This window comes from Lepisosteus platostomus, chromosome 13 (assembly GCF_059453375.1).
Source record: "Lepisosteus platostomus isolate fLepPlt1 chromosome 13, fLepPlt1.hap1, whole genome shotgun sequence".
Classification (NCBI taxonomy): Eukaryota; Metazoa; Chordata; class Actinopteri; order Semionotiformes; family Lepisosteidae; genus Lepisosteus; species Lepisosteus platostomus.
The window spans coordinates 189,575-209,185 of NC_142623.1; the positions used below are offsets into that span (position 1 = coordinate 189,575).

At 49.7% G+C, this 19,611-nt stretch overlaps 1 protein-coding gene across 2 annotated transcripts; it reads right to left on the reverse strand.

Moving 5' to 3' along the window:
* Positions 1 to 115: 115 nt before the first annotated feature.
* ago4 (argonaute RISC component 4) lies at positions 116 to 19,601 on the reverse strand. 2 transcript variants are annotated; one of them, XM_088602330.1, is made up of 18 exons: positions 19,436 to 19,601; positions 15,317 to 15,485; positions 15,004 to 15,124; positions 14,720 to 14,901; positions 14,479 to 14,615; positions 13,749 to 13,883; positions 12,062 to 12,149; positions 10,982 to 11,129; positions 10,556 to 10,675; positions 10,171 to 10,299; positions 8,974 to 9,107; positions 8,423 to 8,607; positions 7,608 to 7,767; positions 6,993 to 7,308; positions 6,175 to 6,309; positions 5,742 to 5,843; positions 5,276 to 5,475; positions 116 to 3,648 (listed from the first exon to the last, which is right to left on the reverse strand). In XM_088602330.1, the coding sequence occupies exons 1-18, from the start codon at positions 19,452 to 19,454 to the stop codon at positions 3,540 to 3,542; spliced, it is 2,589 nt and encodes an 862-aa protein (XP_088458456.1). In that variant the 5' UTR covers positions 19,455 to 19,601; the 3' UTR covers positions 116 to 3,539. The 2 variants fall into 2 exon arrangements, with proteins under 2 accessions (XP_088458456.1, XP_088458455.1); XM_088602329.1 differs by having other exon boundaries at positions 10,138 to 10,299.
* Between the last annotated feature and the right edge of the window lie 10 nt (positions 19,602 to 19,611).

Consider the following 19,611-nt stretch of genomic DNA (forward strand, 5'->3'; position numbering starts at 1 on the left):
TTGCTGGAGTTTGAGGCACATGGAGCCCAGAGCAACATGCTGCACACAGGCAAGAACAGGGTCTGATCCACTTCGAGGGAGGGCACATTAAAAAAACAAAAGCTCATCAAGAGAATTAGGCATAAAATACCAATTTATTACTTTCCACATAAACACAAATATTCCCTGCAGGCTAAAAAAAACAAAAACAAAATCAAAGAAAAGTCACATAGCAATGCAGCAATTGTGTGGGCACCCTAGCGGAAGTGGGCAGGGCTGACCCTGGCCCCTCCCCCAGCAGGTCAGACAGAGTACCTCGTATTGCTATCGGACAGCCACCGGCACAGCTCGGAACACTACGGAACAGTACAGAGCTAGACATCAGGATAAGAACAACTTAAATTACAATGAAACATTTCATAAGTTGTAGCAAACAAATCTTTAGATCAAAGAGGAAATTCTCAAACCCGCTCTTAAAATCTGGGGTGCAATGGTGGGGGGGGAGGGGGAGAAAAAAATACAGCTTTAAAAAAACCTGTAAGCTGTATCCCCAGCAGCAGACCCAGGAGGAGCCAGTTCAGTTCTGGGAGGGCCTGCAGGGGACACCACTGAGCCCAGCTGCTGTGGAAGCACAAGCCACAGGGTGTGAAGAGCAGTGGGTCCGTCCTCGGGGTAGAGCAGCCTTTCTGAAGGCCGCAGCCTGTTCCACTGTGTGAAGTACCTCGTTTTAATGTGGATTCTGGGACTGAGGCCGACTGCTCTGCAACCACTGGCTGGGCTCCCACTTCTGACGGGCGTGGGAGTCTGGCAGAGTCATGTATTGCTATCCTAAAACAGTCTGACTATAATTAACATTTACAAAACTGATTCATTTTATTAAAAATTCTCTAAACAGTTTTACAACAAGATTCTGGCATGCATGCGAGCGAGTCAAGATTGTTCTTAGAAAAGCTTAACAGCTACTCCTACAAATGCACATTTCCCCACTGATTGATACAAGCAAAAACAAGTACTTAAAACACAAACATCTAGAGGGATCAGATCAACAGCCACATCTCCGGAGGGAAACGTTGGATCTTTAATTTCTCAAATATTGACTTTATGGTATTGCTTTGCAATGATAGTCTGTAAAACTGGAGTTACTGTCGCATTGCCCTTAAGAGCCCCCCTCCCACCCAGTAACCCGGTGCTCGAATCCACACCGCTTACCCACTCGGGGCAGCGAAGCCGAAACCCCCCCCCGAGCTGCTGAAAGTCCACCTGGAGAGAAAGCTTTGCAGAGACACTTGCCCAGCATTGGGGTCGGCCATCTCTTCTTGGAGCTTCGCCCACCTGCCCGTCATGGGGACCCCAGAGGGGCTCAGCGGCCCAGTCCAATTCCCATCCAGTGGGCGACTTTTTATTGCATATGTACCCCCCCCCCAACACACGCACACACCCCCGGCAGGTGCGAGCCCAAACACATTCATAGCAAACCTGCTGCTTCAAAGGTGGTTTAATACAAAATGGTCTGAACTGGGCTCGCGCCTGGCGAGCCGTGTGCGCCCGCGTCGCCCGCTCCCTCATGGGCTCGGAGGCAGTGCTTTAGCTTTATCACTGGATGCTATGATTTCATAAAATCTTAATAGCCACCTTAAGTATACGTTTTATTTTATACACAAACATTTATATAAATACTTCAGTAATTCTACTGTCACCCCCTACACTCGCCCCCTATTCTACAGCTCCGATTGTCCTTATCCTCGGGGTCAAGCCCAGACACACATCCCTGCTCCCCGCCGGTTCCCCTGTGACCCCGAAGCTCAGCCACAGCCAGCCGCCAACACAGCTCCTGACAGGCAGCCCGGTTTCAGCACTGCAGCAGACATCTCGCACCAGAGGTGAGAGGAGGCGGTGTGAAGGTACTGGTCAGTGTCGGACTTCAATCGGGTCACGGAGAGAATAGCTGGCAGAGAAAACTGCTCCCCCAAACAGCCGCACTCCGCCTGGCCTGCCCAGCTGCACCCCCTCCCTTCGCCACCCTGAGCTGCTACTGTGGCTGGGCTGGTGAGTCTTTAAGGGCGGGAAAGGTGAGGGACAAGCACTGAAATTCCTCCAGTAGCTCCGCTCTCTAAGAGAAGCTGCCTGTAAGGGTCAGGAGCCAACAGCTGGCTGGGGCTGCTGAGAGTGTAGAGGAGCTGGCACCAGGTGAACCCCCAATCCAACAGGACACCCCCTTTGACAACACTGCATTGCGGGAACGTACAACACAAACGGAGCTTTGCATCCACAACGAGTTCAGACAGGCGGCTTAAAGCAAATTATCCACTGCACGACAAACAGAGCTCTAAAATACCCCCTACTACTCTGAACCACCTCATCAGCCACTTTAGCCAAATACTCCTACACTCTCGGTGTCAGAGGGGAAGCTGACAGGATTAGGAAAAAAACACTACCAAAAACCTAAACTAACAACAGTTAGGATACTCACAAAACTTTTATATTAAACTCTTACAAATGTATTTGTCTTTATAAATGCATAAACATCCGAAGCACAAGCACCCCGGTCAGTCCAGGGAGCTGCTCTGGAATGAGCTGTAAGCTAAGAGAACCCTGCGCAGGTGGAGCTCCTGAAGCCCAGCACATGCAGAGCAGGCCACGGCAGAGCGCCCCCTGGTGGCAGAGCGCGTGGTTCTTGCAAGTTCTTCAAAAAGCAGCTGGCAGGGCAGTGTGTCCAGGCTGGTATACAAACCTGCCTTGTTTGGCCGGCCTGAGAGCTAAGACATAGGACACCCCCCTCCCCCAACCCAACCCCCATTAAACTCTCCACCCCCCCACACTAAACACGGGCCAGAACACGGACACTGCTACACACAACAACTGGCTTCAAAAAGCCTGTAAAATCGTCTATTTATATCTCTTTATATATATGTATATATAAAAAAAATCTGAGGCATTTACAGCAGTTAACTCCTTAATTTCCCTTTACAATTCTGTGGCCTGCCATGGAAATTTTAATCAAATGCGTCCATTTTGAAATACACACATACAGACATTCGCGCAGACACACACTCAGACGAACAGCACAGCACAGGAAAAGAGTTTTGACACCAAAGTCACCTCGTTTAAAAATCAAGACAAAAAAAGGAAAGAGCTAAAACATGATAAAAATAATTCAGCGTTTTAAAATCTGCAATTAACACAAACCACCCATGCAAAACCCTTGCTTAAAAACTCGGGACTGTGGCTTCTGCGCCTTTGAGGTAAAAATACACAAACTCCTTGTTAGCGGTGAAGTAAAAGATCAGTTCTCTCTAGTGCTTCTGACCTGACCAAGATCAGTATATATATAAAAAAAATATATTTAAGAAAAAAATGGCTCAATGTGTTTCTGTGCATCAGAACCTGGTGTCTCAGTGCGTCTGGGAATCCTGGATTGCTGGTGAGAGCGGTCCGAATTGGCCCGGCCCTTTCGACTCGACAGACAGCCGGGCCTCTTGGCTTCAGAACCGCTTTGGTGCTGAGAAAGAGGAAGAGGAGAGAGACGGAGAGAGAGCGCGTGCCGCCGGGCGGGGCTCGGCTCAGGCGAAGTACATGGTGTGCTGGGTGTCATAGTGGATCTGCACGGCCTTGGCCAGGGCCTGGGGGTCCCGGCCGTTGCTCTGCCCAGACACGTGGCTGCCCTCCGCACTGCAGGGGGAGAGAGATCGGTTAGCATCACCAGCTCCCAGGACCCTCGTCAGACCACCGCTAGCAGACCCACCTCCTGACTCATGAACCACTATTTAACAAAACAACGTGCTGGGTGCAGATGTGCACCTGGTTTCCACTTATCCCCTGTGACGCCCACGTCAGACAGAAGTTTGGATACGATGGTCAGGGAACCTTCACAGATCAGGGGTTTTTCATCAGATAAACTGACCCCAATTGAAAGGAGACATCAGATCCAACTTTCAAGACTGGACCCTTTATGGATCACAGCAACCAACCCTACTACTTAAAATGACTGACCACAAATGAGAGGCATAGGAGTGGTAGGACGCTGGTGAGAGCACATTCCAGCTCTTCATCTGTTCTGTGAAGAACACTGTATCCTCCTATAAAGGAGGCAGCCACGCAGCTCTACATTTGCAGAAATGAGCAGCATGTTTGTGTTCCCTCATCAGCTTGTCACTTTTTGCATCGTGATGCATTCTTGTAAAGGGTTCAAAGGCAGCAGCCGTTTATGAGGAGGCCGAAGTATAGAGCATTACTTTATGAAAGCAGTCTTTCTTCCGAATGTAACTGCGTTTGTCAATTTGAGTTACTGAGCTTGAGGGTTGAAAACTGGTTCAAGCCCAGGAAGTCGATCCCAACTCATAGTCTGTAAATATCTGTATTATCATCATGTGTGTTAGCTTAATATGTACTTCTTAAACTTTGACCCATTTCTCAACTCCCAGTACTGCTCAGTTTTAAGTAGTTCTAAGTATTACCTGACTTATTTACTGCAAGTTAAAAAATCCACAATTTCCTTGTTCTCAACCTGGTGTCAGCAGGGACTAATCTGATTTAAAGAGGAGCTGCAGTCCCAGTTTCTCAGACCGGTTATTAAATCTTGGTAACAAAATATATTAAATGACAGTATCGCCAAATTTTCCCAATTCCAAATTAAAAACAAAATCATGAACTTTGTACAAGTACTGTAAGTTGCCATGTTGTCACAAACCACTGCTCTCATAAGGAGCGAGAGCTCCCACAAACCGCAAGATGGAAGCAGCCCTTCCTGCTCACTAGTTACTATAATGACTAATGCAACGTGATGTACGAGCGAATAAGTACAGATAGTGCAGCAGAGATTTCACCGCACAAATGTTCCAGTGCGATCTGCATGCAGTGATAAGTTGTACTTGTCAGCAAAACCATCTCAAAATCAAGAGCAACGTCTCTATTGAATTAAAAGCAATGTATTCACGAGACTGCTTGCTCACAGTGTCTTAGGGTCAAACATGTCACTGGGAGTTTGGTTGCCTCATTCTGAATCGCAGAACATGGTGCTGAACATACATGGAAATTGTCTATTTTGTAATGTAAATTGGAGGTTTTACATGTTACTGTGTACATTTTACTTCCATTGTGATTTCAAACGCACTCAATGTCAATTCTAACTCTGAAATATAAAAAAAGTGCTACAGTCCCCCTTTAATACTGAACTTCCCAACTACAAACCCTACAGTCTAATGTGCAATGTTGCCAAACCAAGGGAGATCAGGTGAAATATTCCCACAATCATTGGCTATTCTGCACTCCAGAAGCCCAACCCCCCACCTGCTCTCACCTGTCATGGTCCTTGTCCACCAGGTGGTAGCGGGCGCGGAACGCCACCAGCCGCGCGTAGTAGGCGGGCGCAGGGATGGAGACGGAGCGCGTGCAGCGCACATAGGTGTGGCACAGCTGGTAGGTGAGCAGCTGGAGCTCGTCGGCGGTGAAACAGTTGTCATCCCACAGGACGTGGTAGTGGGAGGGGCGGCTGGTGCCCTGCGGGGAAAAGAGAGGAGAGGCTAGCACACCAGTCGCCACCGAGGGAAAACCGCCCAGCCCGAAACCCATCCAGGCTTTCCGAGTTCTGAAAACAGCCAATTCTAACATAGTTGCCTTTTTGCCCCATGAGGACAGTTTGTACAACAGTGTGAAGGGCCCAAACTGCTCAGCACAGCGAGTCCCTAACCCAAGGTACTGCTATTCCAACAGTGGGACAGAGCAGGACACCTGCCGCTCTGGAGAGTGCGGCATCCGTGGCTCACCTGAATACCGGCGTGGCTGCACAGGTAGAAGTCAAACTCGGATGGATGGGTGATCGTGCTGTCCACCGTGGTGCCTGCTGGGACATTCCCACTCTTCCCCACCTACCAGAAGAGCCAGAGAAAACACAAAGCAGGAGCTGAGATCTTTATCTAAGAATATAAAAGCAACAAGTTGGAAATTGGGGTTCTCAGACTCCCAAAATCTTTCAAGGATTGCCCACTTTGTATTCCTTGATATGACCTCAATTAATTACTTGCTCATTATTCTTTGACGTTTTAAAATATACTGCCAATTTCATTAGAAGTCTTTACAGAACACTGACAGGACCTGGAGAAAAAGGTCTAGAGTCTAGTTGGATTATTTTAAGAAACTCAGAATACAGAGACAGGACCAGTGTTGGGGGGCCCTTGGAGAGTGACAAGGGACACTCACGCGCTCTGCCTTGTCAGCACAGAAGAGTCTGGTATGGTGGCGTTTCTGCACCACGATGTAGGTGATGCCAGGCCGGTAGTCCTCCTCCAGGCTGATGCAGGCTTTTCGAATGGCGATGAGTTCTGGCCACGCCACCTGTCCACAGAGCAGAAGCCGATATTAGCCTGGCAGCGCTCAGCTTTTGAAGAGCTGCAGTCCAGAAGATTTTACAGGTCACCCTAAATCAATCTGTAAATAGTCTGAACCTGTGACTTGATGAATTTTGTAAGTTAATTACGTCAATTAAATAGGGAAGTTGGCCATTGTCCTTAAGAGCCACACATATTGGTGTTTTGCATTAAAAGAATTTCCAAACTTTGACATTTTCCAAATTTGAATCCTCTGCTTTAGTGGCCAAAGCTACATTGTTTCAAGTTTTCAGAAACGGCTGGGAGATCCTTCCGGACTGTGGCGCTCCAGAACCAGAGTCTCCCAAGTGTTCGCCACTTTCAAGAAGAAGCACCTCCCCCAGCAGGAACCTGCCAGATCCTTGAAACTCCGTTAATACGGACATTCGCCTTTTCCAATTTTTCTTACTGTTGCTCAGTTTTCATGGCCAAATCCAACTGCACTGCTGCATAAGAGACAGGAATAATTAAGGACTAATTAAGAAAACGACTCTTTCCAGTAAGCAATCGTTATCCCCGTCACAAAGAGAATCAGAAGACAGTGGGGAGTCTGAATTTGTTTCTACACGGATGAATCCAGGATGGACCGATCCCGAGTTCAGGGGGAAGAGTGTGTTTGTTTATGAGCAGGGGCAAGCACACTCCACCCACCTGCTTCATCTGCCCCTCGGAAACGCCGCCGCGGTAGTAGATGATCCGGGTGGGCTTGAAGCGCGTGGACTTGTAGAACTGGATGAGCAGCTCGCGAACCATGTTGGTGAGATCCTGGATGACCTCCTGGCTGAAGAGCTGCTCCTGCGCCAGGTCCTGCCGCGAGGTCTGCACACGCACTGTGGCGCAGTAGCGACTGGGGTGCCCGTCCATGCTGCCCACCACCGCCGCGATGGAGGGCTTCTTCCCGTCTCCTGCAGGGGGGTGCGTCACGTCCGCCCCCAGGAAGATCACCGGCTGCTGGAACACAGAGGGGCTGAGGAAGAGGAGGAAAGAAAGCCCAGGTCAGTACAGACTTACTGACTGCTCAGAGCTGAGGACAGGCCGGGTTCAGTTTATCAACGCTCAAAGCACCCACATTCTGAAGTGAGCAAAGTGTTTACATAGTTGATTTGCTGCAGAGCTGTAGCCTGGCAGCTGGGAGAGTCTAGACTGATCTGTACTCTGTAGAGCAGAGTTTGTATGTTGAGCATCCTCACAAAGTCTGCCAAGAACTGCAGGGCTCTACAGAAAATACCTCTCCCTCCCCTTGAACCATGAACCCCGACCACTCACCGCTGATGGGGCACCAGCACGTTGTTGATGCCGCCCAGCTTGGCGTTGATTTTGAGGCAGAGGTTGGAGAGGGTCTGAGGGGAGGTCTTCACCACGTTCTTCACCTGGACACACTGGGTGGCCATTCCCAGCAGAGTGTCTCCCACCCGCTTCACCTCCGCTGGAGACAGAGACAGCGAATAGTCACGAACACTGCACCAGACACATACACCTTGAAGTAGCCTCTGTGAAGCAGGCTTAGTATTCTTTCCAATTTCAAAGTTGCTTTCAGCCCCGTTTTCCTCTGCATCTCCAGCTTTCTTTCCACCACAATCATAATCACACTTCCTGTACTTTCCAACAGCCAAACTGCCTTCCTTTTGCACATAAAATTGGGACTGGAGGTCAAGTAATGCCATGTGGATAAACGCTCAGGGAGGATATGCGATGGATTACCGTTTACCAAGCATCTCCTACCTGCTGATCCCCTGATCCTATCAGGTAGTTATTACTTCAAATTTTAAAGGCCTGAAATAGTTGTTAAACAACAATTTGGAAATTAAGTGTTAAGAAGCAAATGTTACCAATTTTTAAAACAAAGCAATTTAGAACAACCTACAAATTGTAATGGATTGGGACAGTCCAAGCTCAGGACCAACCACTTGTAAAGCCATACTGACCATGCCCTGGATTCCTATCACCATGTAGGTTATGTCTAGTTCCAATTATTGTTTCCATGCATGTTTAATAACTAATTTACTGGTCTGTAATAACTTTAGAATTTGTTACCACTTGAGCGAGAGAGGGACTGCGAAACAGACTGCCTTCTTGCTCACCGTAGACTGGCGTCTTTCCTGGCAGGATGACAACAATAAGCTGCAGCCCCACATAGGACATCTTCAAGTGCTTAAACATGGGCTCCACGCTGTCGGCGCCCTGCGCGTATTTACAGAAGCACGGCTGGCCCTGGATGGGCATCCCCGCGTCCTTCGAGATCTTGCGCAGCTGGTCTGTGAAACTCCTAACCGGCATGAAGGAATGTTTTAGCTTTGACAAAACATGGAACAGGCATCTTCCCAATACTAGACCTCTGCTTGCTCTATGCAACATTGTAACTGTAATCTATAGCTTGGCTGAGTGGTTTGCATACTTCCATTTTAATAAAACGTGGTCAGCCTCCCTTGCTACTCCCCCATCAGAAAAAACAATCATGAGAGGTAAAGATCTGAGATCCATTTAAGTGCTCAGGAACATTCAAATGGGTAAATATGGTTCTGCAAGTTTGCATGCACCCCGAAAACCCGCTTGCTGTGAAAGCAGTCTGCGGAAAGGAGGCCGCGGAGTCGGCGACGAGGGGAGGGGTGCCGGTCGGTCCGCAGGCACTCACTTCAGCAGGTCCTCCCGACACTGTTTCTGGGGCGCGAAGCAGGCGACAGCCCACACCTTGATCTCGATCCCGGCATAGAACTGCTTCCCCCTCATGTCCCACACGCCCTGGTTCGGCGTGGCCACGGTTTTATTCTGAGGAAAAAGTCACTCCTCTTTTAGTGGCCCTTTTTAGGGCAAAGTAGGGAAAGAGACTGTCCTCTGTTGCACTGCAACCCGACAGCACCTCGTGTTCTGCTTCAAGGGCAGCATCACAGTTCCCAGCACACAGCACTGTGAGCCACTCCAGGTCTGTCAGCTGCAGGCTTCTCGCTTATAAACCAGCTCAAGTTTCTGATTATTAAATGCTTCTTATTCTTCATAATGAACAATAATGGAGTGTAGAGTTCTATTGTGCTTTTAAACACCTTGCTTAACCGCAGCCTGCAATTTCTGTAAAAACCTGAAATGTACCAGATGTTTGCAAGTATGGGTTTCCTTTCTGAATTGCTGTGGTGCTGGGACAGCCCGGACTAGACAGGCCTGACCTCTAGCTCAGGCTGCAACTGAACAAGAGCCCCAGTCGCTCACTTCATGAAGAGACACCCCCACAAGACAAGACCCCATGCACATTTCACATCTGCACTTGCATGCCCCCCCCCTCCCCATCCCCTGGAGAAACAACCCCACCCCCCACCCGCAGCACACAGTCTCACAAGCGCAGCAGGACTCCGAGCACAGTCCCCTCAACTCCAGCTGTACGAGGAGCGGGGAGGCCCCCAGCTCCCACTCCAAAACCAGCCTTCACACACATTTCAGCTGTGGAGCCAACAGCAGAGTCTCAGAGTCCCGGCGCCGTGTCCCACTCACTCAGCCTCTCCAGCGAAGGGAGTCAGACTCCAGCGAACAGCAGTCGGAGCCAATTCAGGTCTGACTAGCTGCTGCCTCCTGTATACGGCTCAACACCTGTCTCGTGCCTGGAAATGCTTGCTGCCTCATTACACATTATCTGACCTGGAGTTATATAGCAAATAGTTTGCTTGCTTAAAGTCAACACTGTTCCTGACATCCCGCAGCTTGTAACACCTGAAACGCTCTGGGTCTAACTTCCATCTCTGTATGAGGCAATCACTCCCCCCCCGGCCGCCCGGCCCGTACTCACCCTGCCCTGTGCCCCAGTACTCACCCTGCCACAGTCCCTCCCAGTGTCTGTACTCACCCGGCCCCCATACTGCAGCATGGGCGCTGGGAGGACCCGCCCAGTCACCTCCGTCATGTCGTTGTGGACCACGATGCCAAACTCCTTCAGGTAGGGGTCAGGACCACCCACCATGCTGTTGCTTTTGACCTGCGAAAGGGAAAAGGCCACACTAGGAGAGAGACGCACGTGTCCCTGACAGTCCAGGGTCGTCTCGCTCGCCACTCACCTCCATGCTCATCTGAGGCAACTGAAGCCTCGCAAAGAACACTAAACATACTAAGAAATGACAGAAATGTAGATCTTTTCCACTAGTCACATTATAAAAGGCAGTGCTCTTCAAGAACAGCGAGGAGTCACGTCCATGAGATGTTCGGAGTTGCTCCTGCTACAGAGAGCCACTCACCAGCCGGCTGATCTCCTCCTGCCTGTCGGGCGCAGAGCGCGCTGTGGCTTTGATCATGGTGGAGGTCTGGTTATCCGTCAGTTTCTTGATGCAGCGCTGCCCCGCCACGATGTTACACACCTGTGGGGCACAAGAGGGTCACTGCCTGTCCCCAGAGGGTGCAGCACTCAGAGCAAGACTCTGTTGATAGTTCCAGGATAAATTCATATTTTCTAGTCCAGTACAGCGAGTACACAGGAGACCTGGAATAACCTCCTTCCCTAAACCGGGTTCATCACATGAACATCACGACTGTACACTATCAAGTCAGATCATATCTCCTGATTGGAGGAGGCAGTAATCACAATGTGCATCAGCATGGAAGCCCTGAAGCCATGGCTTGTGAAAAAAAAAAGAGTGGAATGTGGGACTCCAGCCAAGTCTTACCTCCAGGGGCAGATAGGTGTGTTTCTGCTCCTGTCCCACCTGCAGGCAGGGCAGGTGAGGGTACTTTAGCTGCAGGCTGTACTTCTGCTTGAAGTACTGGGCCACAGTGCACTCCATGGCCTGGCCATTCTCCAGCTGCAGGGGGAACCTGGAGAGGACACAGTGCCATGAATGAAATGTACCGAGAACCTGAAATTGCACCAGTCCAAGAGGCGCCACTAGCAAGTCATGTGCACGGCGTGTACGAGCTCCCAGTACCTACCGAGAAACCAGAAACACCTTCTCAAAGTATAATAGCATCTGCACATCACTCTCCACAACAATGGAAAAAATCAACACACTGATTGTGCTCCAGCTATATCTTGGCCTCTTAAGCATCTGTGAAAACGAAAGCTACAAGTTCCCAGGTTTCAAAGCACATTGTGCATGACTTATTTGATCAATTAGAGACATGTTTACTGTTACTGACCTTTTGAATTTTGGATGGTAAAGGCAAAACGTTTAAACAAAATCATGTTTAAACACTACTTCCAACTCAAAACATCCTTCATCCAAGGAGTACCAATCACCTTTACTCCACCCCAAGTTTTTTTTAAATGGTATACAAAAAAGGGCAGAAACTCTGGGTCAGTGGCAATAAAAGCTGAACTGCAAGATTATCAACTTTAAATCAATTGCATCATTTACTATTCAAGTGCTGCGTGCCCAGAAACTTGACTTTTTTTTTCCACAAACTCAAATTAGGACACAACCCCAAGGTTGGAAATTGCACATGAACGAATGAATTTCACAATCCAAACCCCACCACAGCAAGCCAGTGGAGTCCGACAGCCTGGGAGGTCTGCACTAGCTGAACATCTGGAGCTGGATGGAGCTCAGTGCTACTTTATCATTTTAGGAGTTGCTCTAAAAAAAAAAATGAGATCGACCATCTCCTGCCCCCTACAAGTCAAGAGCACAAATACATCCTCCAGTACTAGTACTGTGCTGACTTGTCTTGTTCACTATCTCCCTGGAGTATTAAACCCTGAAGACAAGGGGACAGAGATACCACCAACACCCAGAAAAACACGCTCTTACGTTTGGTGGCTGGCAGGGCGGCGTGTGACATTGCAGACACGATATTTCCTCTTCATCTGACCGCAGTGCGTCACCTCCACCTTCAGCCCTGCACACAAACAGAGGACCCATCAAGATCTAAATTACAGCCGACAATCGAGAACTACAGTAGACTCACATTTTACACTGGCATAGCGGGTATACCCAAAATCATGTATAATCAAAACATCAGTTGTAAGTGTATTAGTATGTGCATGCAGCTTAAAGTATTATGAAAGCAGTAACAGCTGTACATTCTACAAAACAGATTTAATAAAACGTAATAAAATGCAGGGAACAAAGCAGACGCAAAGCTCTCATGAACAGCCTTCTCTCCGTCTCTGATTGCACGAATCAAAGATTCGCTCTTGCCAACCAGGGGCAGAGCGGAGGCTCTGTGGCTCAGGATCTGCGCCTGTGGCTGGAAGGTTACCGATTTGTATCCCACGGCCGGCAGAGTAATCCTGCTCCATTGGGCCCCTGAGCAAGGCCCTTTACCCAAGCTGCTCCAGGGGCGCCGTATAAATGCCTGACCCTGCGCTCTGACCCCCAGCTTCTCTCCCTGACTGTCTCACGAAGAGCAAGTTGGGGTATGTGAAAAAAGAAATTCTTAATACAAGAAATTGTATGTGGCAAATAAAGTGATCTCATCTCCGTCTCCACACCCCTTCACTTGTTCAAAATCCCAATTTTTAACTCCCAATCAGTCAAGTCAAGAAAAGTGCCTTTCCCCTTCATACTGGTTTGCAGTCTATGGGCCATGTTGAGGGAGACGCCTCGCAGTAAAGAGGCATGGGCTCTGTAACTGGTCCCCAGGGCAGAGCTCAGATGTGTGCCACACCCGGTCTGAATGTGAAAAATCTCCTGCATTGTTTGATTCTTGATGCATTATTTTATTTTTTCATCGCCAACCACATATACACAAATTAAATACACAAATAAAAATATTCTTCATATAGCGCAAGTCTACTGTATTCACATTTTGGAGTCGTCCAGCCAATTCTGAAGCAGGTTCAAGGGACGGCATTTCCCGATTTGAAGAGTTCAAAGTTCAGCTTACTAACTATCACATTCAGTGGAAATTGTTTCTAGAATGTGATGTTTTGTAAACATAGATTAAATTCTGCAATGAAGATCTATTTTTGCTTTAGGGTGAACAGATTTCTTCTTTCTTTAGATCACTTCTCGATATCCAATACACAGATTCTCACCTACAATCTCTATTAACTCTCAAATCTGACAGGGACACAGAACACAACCCAGCATTGTGTACCTGAGGCACGATGTCAAGGTGCTTGATTCGGTGGATTGTCATCTGCAAGCAGACGTTGATCTCAAGTGTAAAACATGTCTATTTCTACTACTAAATTAATACTGCTTAATATTTACCGTTTGTAAAACTGTTTAGAACCCAGCCAAAACATATTTTGACATATATTGCAAAACACATATTAAAAAAAAAATCTAGGGACTCAAATTGTATCAGTGCAACTGTTTTTGACACTACAATGATTACCATAGTGACACCCCATGAAACGGTAAATCTACTGTGCAGACTTCACTGCTATTGGGAATCAGAAAAGGTTTTCGATGCTGCTGGTCGTGGCGGTGCACACAGGAAGAGAGAGGGGCTGTGTGACCGAAGAGGCTGGCCTCCCCCCCAGCTCACCGCGGATCTCCTTGGTGAACTTGACACGCTGAGAGTCGGTCAGCGGCTTGGTCTGCTCGTTGATGTTCTGGATGTCCAGCACTTCACACATGAATTCGATGACTGGCTGAGCGCGATAGAATGCCGTCGCAGACACTAGAAGACGAGAGAGGAGACGGCTTTAGCCTCTTCAAACCAGTCTTGGAATTGTCGAAGGCAAATGTGTGGAAAGACCGACATTTGGACAGACCAGTTCATCCCATCAATCTGCCTGCAGCCGTCCCGTGAGCGACATTACACCTGGCTGTCCAGAGGCATCTCACTTTCATCAACTACGCTTACAATCGTCTTCTGTCACTAACTGAAAATAACTAGAGAACTAAACAAGCTGTATTAAACGCAGCTAATTCCAGTCTTAGAAATAATGCCGCCTCGCGTGAGCTCAAGTGGTCAGGTAAGGTGCTTGCAGCTTCACCAGCCCCCTGCTTCGCCTGCTTGCGATCTGGCCTGAGAGTAACAGACCCATCCCACAGGCTCACACAGGGCCACGATAAAACCATTCTTGTAATTAAATACCTTCAGAATCCGGAGCTACTTCAGTTACGGAGAGTTTCTACAACCTTCTAGCGGTGCAACTACAAGTACTGACAGAATGTACTGCACTGCTTTACCAGAGAGACTCAGAAGCACAAGGGCTACAGAGGACAGGTGGACATGTGCAGAAGTGCTGCCACGCATATCAGCCCCTCACCGTCAATGTTGAGCATCATATTCCACATGGCCGGCCTCACAGACTGGTGGAACCCAAACCACACCTCGCGCCCCCCGCCCAGGGGGTGGTAGTACCCCTCGGGGGGAGAGAAGAAAGAGCGCCCCACCGGGGTGTACCTGCGCAGGGGAGAGGAGGGGAAGGTATCAAGTGTTGTAAACTGCACTGTTGCAGGATCAGAAACAGCCAGGCAAGGTGCAGGACTGCGGGGGGGGGGCTTTACCTCATGGAGGGCAGGTGCCGGGTGATGACGTCAAGCGCCTGGACAGAGTCCTCAGGCACCTCGTTGAGGTGGCCCGACAGCGCCTCCAGCAGCATCTGCAGGCTGACAACCGACACCCACTGCAGGGACACCTTAAAGGTCTGGTCCTTCCCCTCGCCGGGCAGCGTCACCTCCAGGTCCACCTGCAGGCGGAGAGACGGGCAGATGCCAGGGTAAGAGCCAGCCCCCGCAGTGCTGCAGGACACGGAGGCTGAAGCCGGCAAAGTTCAGGAGCACAGACTCACCCGGTCTCTACCAATGGGCAGGGGGTGGGCCGTGTACATGTTCCTCTTGCCATCGTAGCCAGGCTGGCGGTCCCCAAAGATCTGCATCTTGAAGTGCCGCACCATGGTGTCCACCACCTCCCTGCGCACACACAGCCAGGAGAGGTGAGGAACAGCGACCAGAGCAAGACAGAACACCACCGAGAGACAGACGGGCCTCACAAACTTCCACACGAACAATCAGATCATTTCTTTCTACTGCTAAAACAAATTTGCCCTGCAAAGGTGCGTCCGATACAGAAATGGGCAGCTGAACGTGCAGATCTCTCCGTACCTGTTGACACGTCGAGGTCGTTTCTCTGGCTTGATCTCCACCTCATAGTGGTAGACATCGATTTTGGGGATCTGCACCTGGAAGTGGTTGGCCAGCAGGCGGATGGGCTTCCCCACCGTGCCCAGGCCGGGCCGCCGAGGAGGCTGGAACAGGGAGGTTGGAGGTGGGCCTGAAAAAATTCAAACATTCTGGTATTAAAACTGAACATCTTTCTTTGCAAACGTTCTTGAAAGAAACAAGCAGAGGACATCCAGCCTTTAAAATACATCTATATGCGAGATCCAGGAGTACACAAAACTTCATAGGACTCAAACCATCATACAATGAGAGCCCGACACTCTGAAACATGGGCCTGCAGTTCAGCACTGCTGCCACCTCATAGCCAGACCTCAAAAGCCAAGCAATGCCGGGCCTGGTCACACCTGCTGCTTAGCTGCACCAGTAGGGACAAGTAGGTGGCACCCTTCCCTCTAGAACCAAAACCTCTGTTTAATTCCCTTCAGATGCTTTGATCAATCTTCACTATCATTAAAGATCCTATAGTAGTACTGTTGACAAGAGCGGGGGAGTTAACCCCTTACCCTAACTAAATTCCAATCTGAGATTTACACCTGGCCTCACTGAAGTTCTCCTGTCTGCTGTCACCCAGGTGGGGCTGCACTTCAGTGATGGATGAAGTGGAACCCCTTCTATATATCAGGCGCTTTGAGAGCCACTGGAATGAAAGGCATAACATAAACACAAATAAACTGGCATGCTAAAGCCACACTGTACTAACTCCACCTGCATCAGAAAGTCAATTCTGGAACAAGCAGTAAGACAGCAGACCCGAAGAGTGAGTGAACCACACTAGTGATCTCCATAATGTTCAGAAGCTAAGGGTGCTAAACACAGACACTCCATCTGTATAACAGGAAGGGGGTCCCCCAGTATTGAAAACAAAGAGAGAGACTGCTCTCCAGACCAAGCAAAGGACTGGCCTAATTACTGAACAATAGCGCCCAATTACTGAATAATAATTCCCACAGCACACACCACTAGCCCACCCCCTGCAAGACAACCCAGACAAAGGGCCTGGCGCATCTGTGGGGCGAGGAACAGCCCGAGCAGATGGGCCTGGACTCACACTCTGGATTACTGCACCGCACACAGGGAGGGAGACCCGGCCCGAGAGGAGAGGCAGCACCGACTGACTGTTTGCACAAAGACTCCAGACTAAGATCACTTGAAACATTACAAACAAGAGGAGGCCATTCCACCCATCTAGTAGAGAGGAAACAGGTCAGCGTCTTCGTTCGAAAAGGGGTAAAATGGGCAGTTTGCCCAAAGTAGAAAAAAATGGGTTCTTTACCCTTAACTAAGGCAGACGAACACCGGAAGAAGCCACATTGTTAACCTGCGGTCCTGGTCTTACTGTAACAATCTACAGGTCAAAGGCCACCTGGCCTGATACTCTGGGCCCCAGCTGCCCTGAATGATCCAGGGTCTGGTTTCCCTGAACGGACGGGCAGAGAAGCAGCTCCTCTGCCTCCTGGCTCTTCCACACTTTCACCTCTCTTACAGCAGCATCTCCCTGCTCTCGGGTGGTAGTTGAGCAGCGTTTTGTCATTTACAATGCTGGTTTATAATCTTCAGAAGGTTACAGTACAGAAAACTCTAGACGTGATAACATTCAAATGATAATTCCGTGGATGCAGGACTCAAACTGGGCCAAACGTATTCCCATCCCCTATTATCCAACTCAATACTTGGCCAGTTTGATGTGCAAATCAAGAGGTGGAAGAATCAATCAAAAACAGAGCAGCCAGCAAAGCAGCACAGAAGCAAGACACTTCAGACTGTGTTCATGAAGGGTTAGAACACTTCATCCTTAACTTTCAAAAGCATTCTATTCATGAATACAGCACCAACCTAATGTTATCACAGTTCATGAGTGAAAAACATCATTTATGGATTTTTAACAACATATCCATCAAAGCACGTGAATGTACCTGTGTGAAGGTACTGGTGGGAACAGGTGTGACATTGAGCTTTGCACTGAGGAGTCAATGTCTTGGCAGTGATCAGTCAATAATCAGATTGGAAAGAGGGGTTTAAGAACACCTGCAAGGCAGATGGGATTAATGACGAATTTGCGATAGGACAGAGGCCCTGCCTGCCACAAGGAAAAGACAACACCGAGAGTGAAAGAGCTGCAGGACGTCTGAGGATATCAAGAGCTCAGCAGCAACACTGCACAGGTCATAGAATAAGGCTACACAGAGCAGCCTAGCCCTGTCCTATGAACCTGTAAATCAAGGCATGGCCAGGCGGGTCAGAGAGCTCCCTGCAGATCCGTGGGGATCTACAGCCCCGGCAGGACTCGCTCTGTCCACCGGTGCGCTCCCTGTGGATCCCGGGATTCTGTCCTGGGTCTCCGCTCTCCTCTCTACACTCATTCCCCAGGTCCTCATCTCCTGCCATGGTCTTTCACACTCAACGCGAAGGACGCAGAGTTTCTCATGTTCACTATTTATATGCCTTTCATCTCCTCCTGGACTCGTAGCTCTTCTTCCAGCAGACCCCATGCATCTCTTCTCTACCAGATCCCAGTCGCCAGCCTCCCTTCCCCCTCAGCCCCTCATCACCTTTGCACGAGGTGCCGTCCCTTCAGCAAGAGTTAAGCCAAAATCTACATGGGTCCCGAGGCTGTCTGTAAGGGTGTTAATCCCAAACTGGGCTCAGACAACCTAACCTCCCCACTGGTTCCCAGTTTCTCTCTGCCCCTGCGCTGCTGCGTAAGGGGGCTGCTGCTGTTCTGTGTCTACAGGGCGATGCAGCACCCCAGCTCTCCAAGACCCATTGTGATGAAGCATGCTATACAGACATGGGGACTGAACTACAAGGGCTTAATTCTCAAAATAGTAATGCAACGTACCAACTGCATTTAATCACTGCAGACAAGCTGTAAGCACCCAGTAGGTGCATAAGTTACCACCCTGCATCCCCAGAGCCAGTGCAGTTTCACCCCTACGGCTGCCTTCGCCCGTCAGGAGAGGAGCAGACTGGACACGCAGCTGCACGACTGTTCCTCGTATTTACAAGTAAACTTTCCAGTTTGCCATTCACATTGAATGAAGGGGTCTGCTATATACAGGAATGATAATAATAATACTTCCATTGCCTGGCCCAGGAAAGAATCTTTACTCCAGAAGACAAGGGGTTACTAGTCCACAGATAGTGCCCTTCTTATGAATTACAAGCAAATCCTGAAAAAACACCGACTGTACACATTTGCAGGACACCAGAATCCCAGCCACTGCCCTTTTATGTACCACAATTCCCATGTGGGAAGCATTTTTTACCCCGGATAACTTATTTTAAAAGGTACAATAGCTTTGAGTTAAACAACAATTTAAAACACTTAAGCTATTAAATCACTTTCGTACTTGTTGATGCATATATTAGGTAAACTACTTTTAAAATTCTTCCTTACATTATCGGGGATTTCTACATACATCAATAAGAGGATTATTCCACGCAGAGGCACATAAACCCCACTCGGGCTTCGGTGAGGCTGCACATCCCGATACAGACACCGCAAAGACGCCGTAAACGTGCTGGTCAGCGAGCAGAGAGACCGGACTGTGCCACCGCTCCGGCCGGCAGCGAGCGACAGACACCCGACAGCTGGATCACGCAGAGCTCCGGGACAGCTGCAAGCACAGGGACCGAGGCTCCGGGCTCCACCGTGGTGGACGAAACCAGACGGACAGAGAAGCTGAAATCCGCTCTCGCAAACCGACACGAAGCTCCGCCGCCTTCGCTCTCGGACCCGCCGCAGCCCGCAGGCTGAGCACGACAACAACAACAGACGCGGAAGACGCGGAAAGGCGCTCCTGACGTTTCGCTCCAAGCGCGACCCGGGGCTGCGGCACACGGCCACACCGGACACCAGCCCTCCGTGAGGGACAGAGCCCTGCAGGCAACACCCCGTGCCGTGTGGTTAACCTCCCGACCTCGCTCTTCCTCCCGTCTTCCCGATCGCCCGCGGAGGCCTCGCAATCCCCGGCCCCCAGTGAGCGAGCGACCCGGGCCCCCCGCTCCTGCCCTGCCGGGCCTGCCAGCGCCTCTTCTCACCGGGTCCGAGCGCTTCCATGGCCGAGGGCTCTCTCTCCGTCTCTGTCCCGGCCTGGCGGCTCCGTACCGACACTGAGATTGGGGGCGGTATCGCGAAGCTGAGAGGGTCCACTCTGAGAAACTGAGGTCCGCTGTCGCCGCTCGGTTTAAAGCGGATCCGGGGAGTGCGGCAGTGC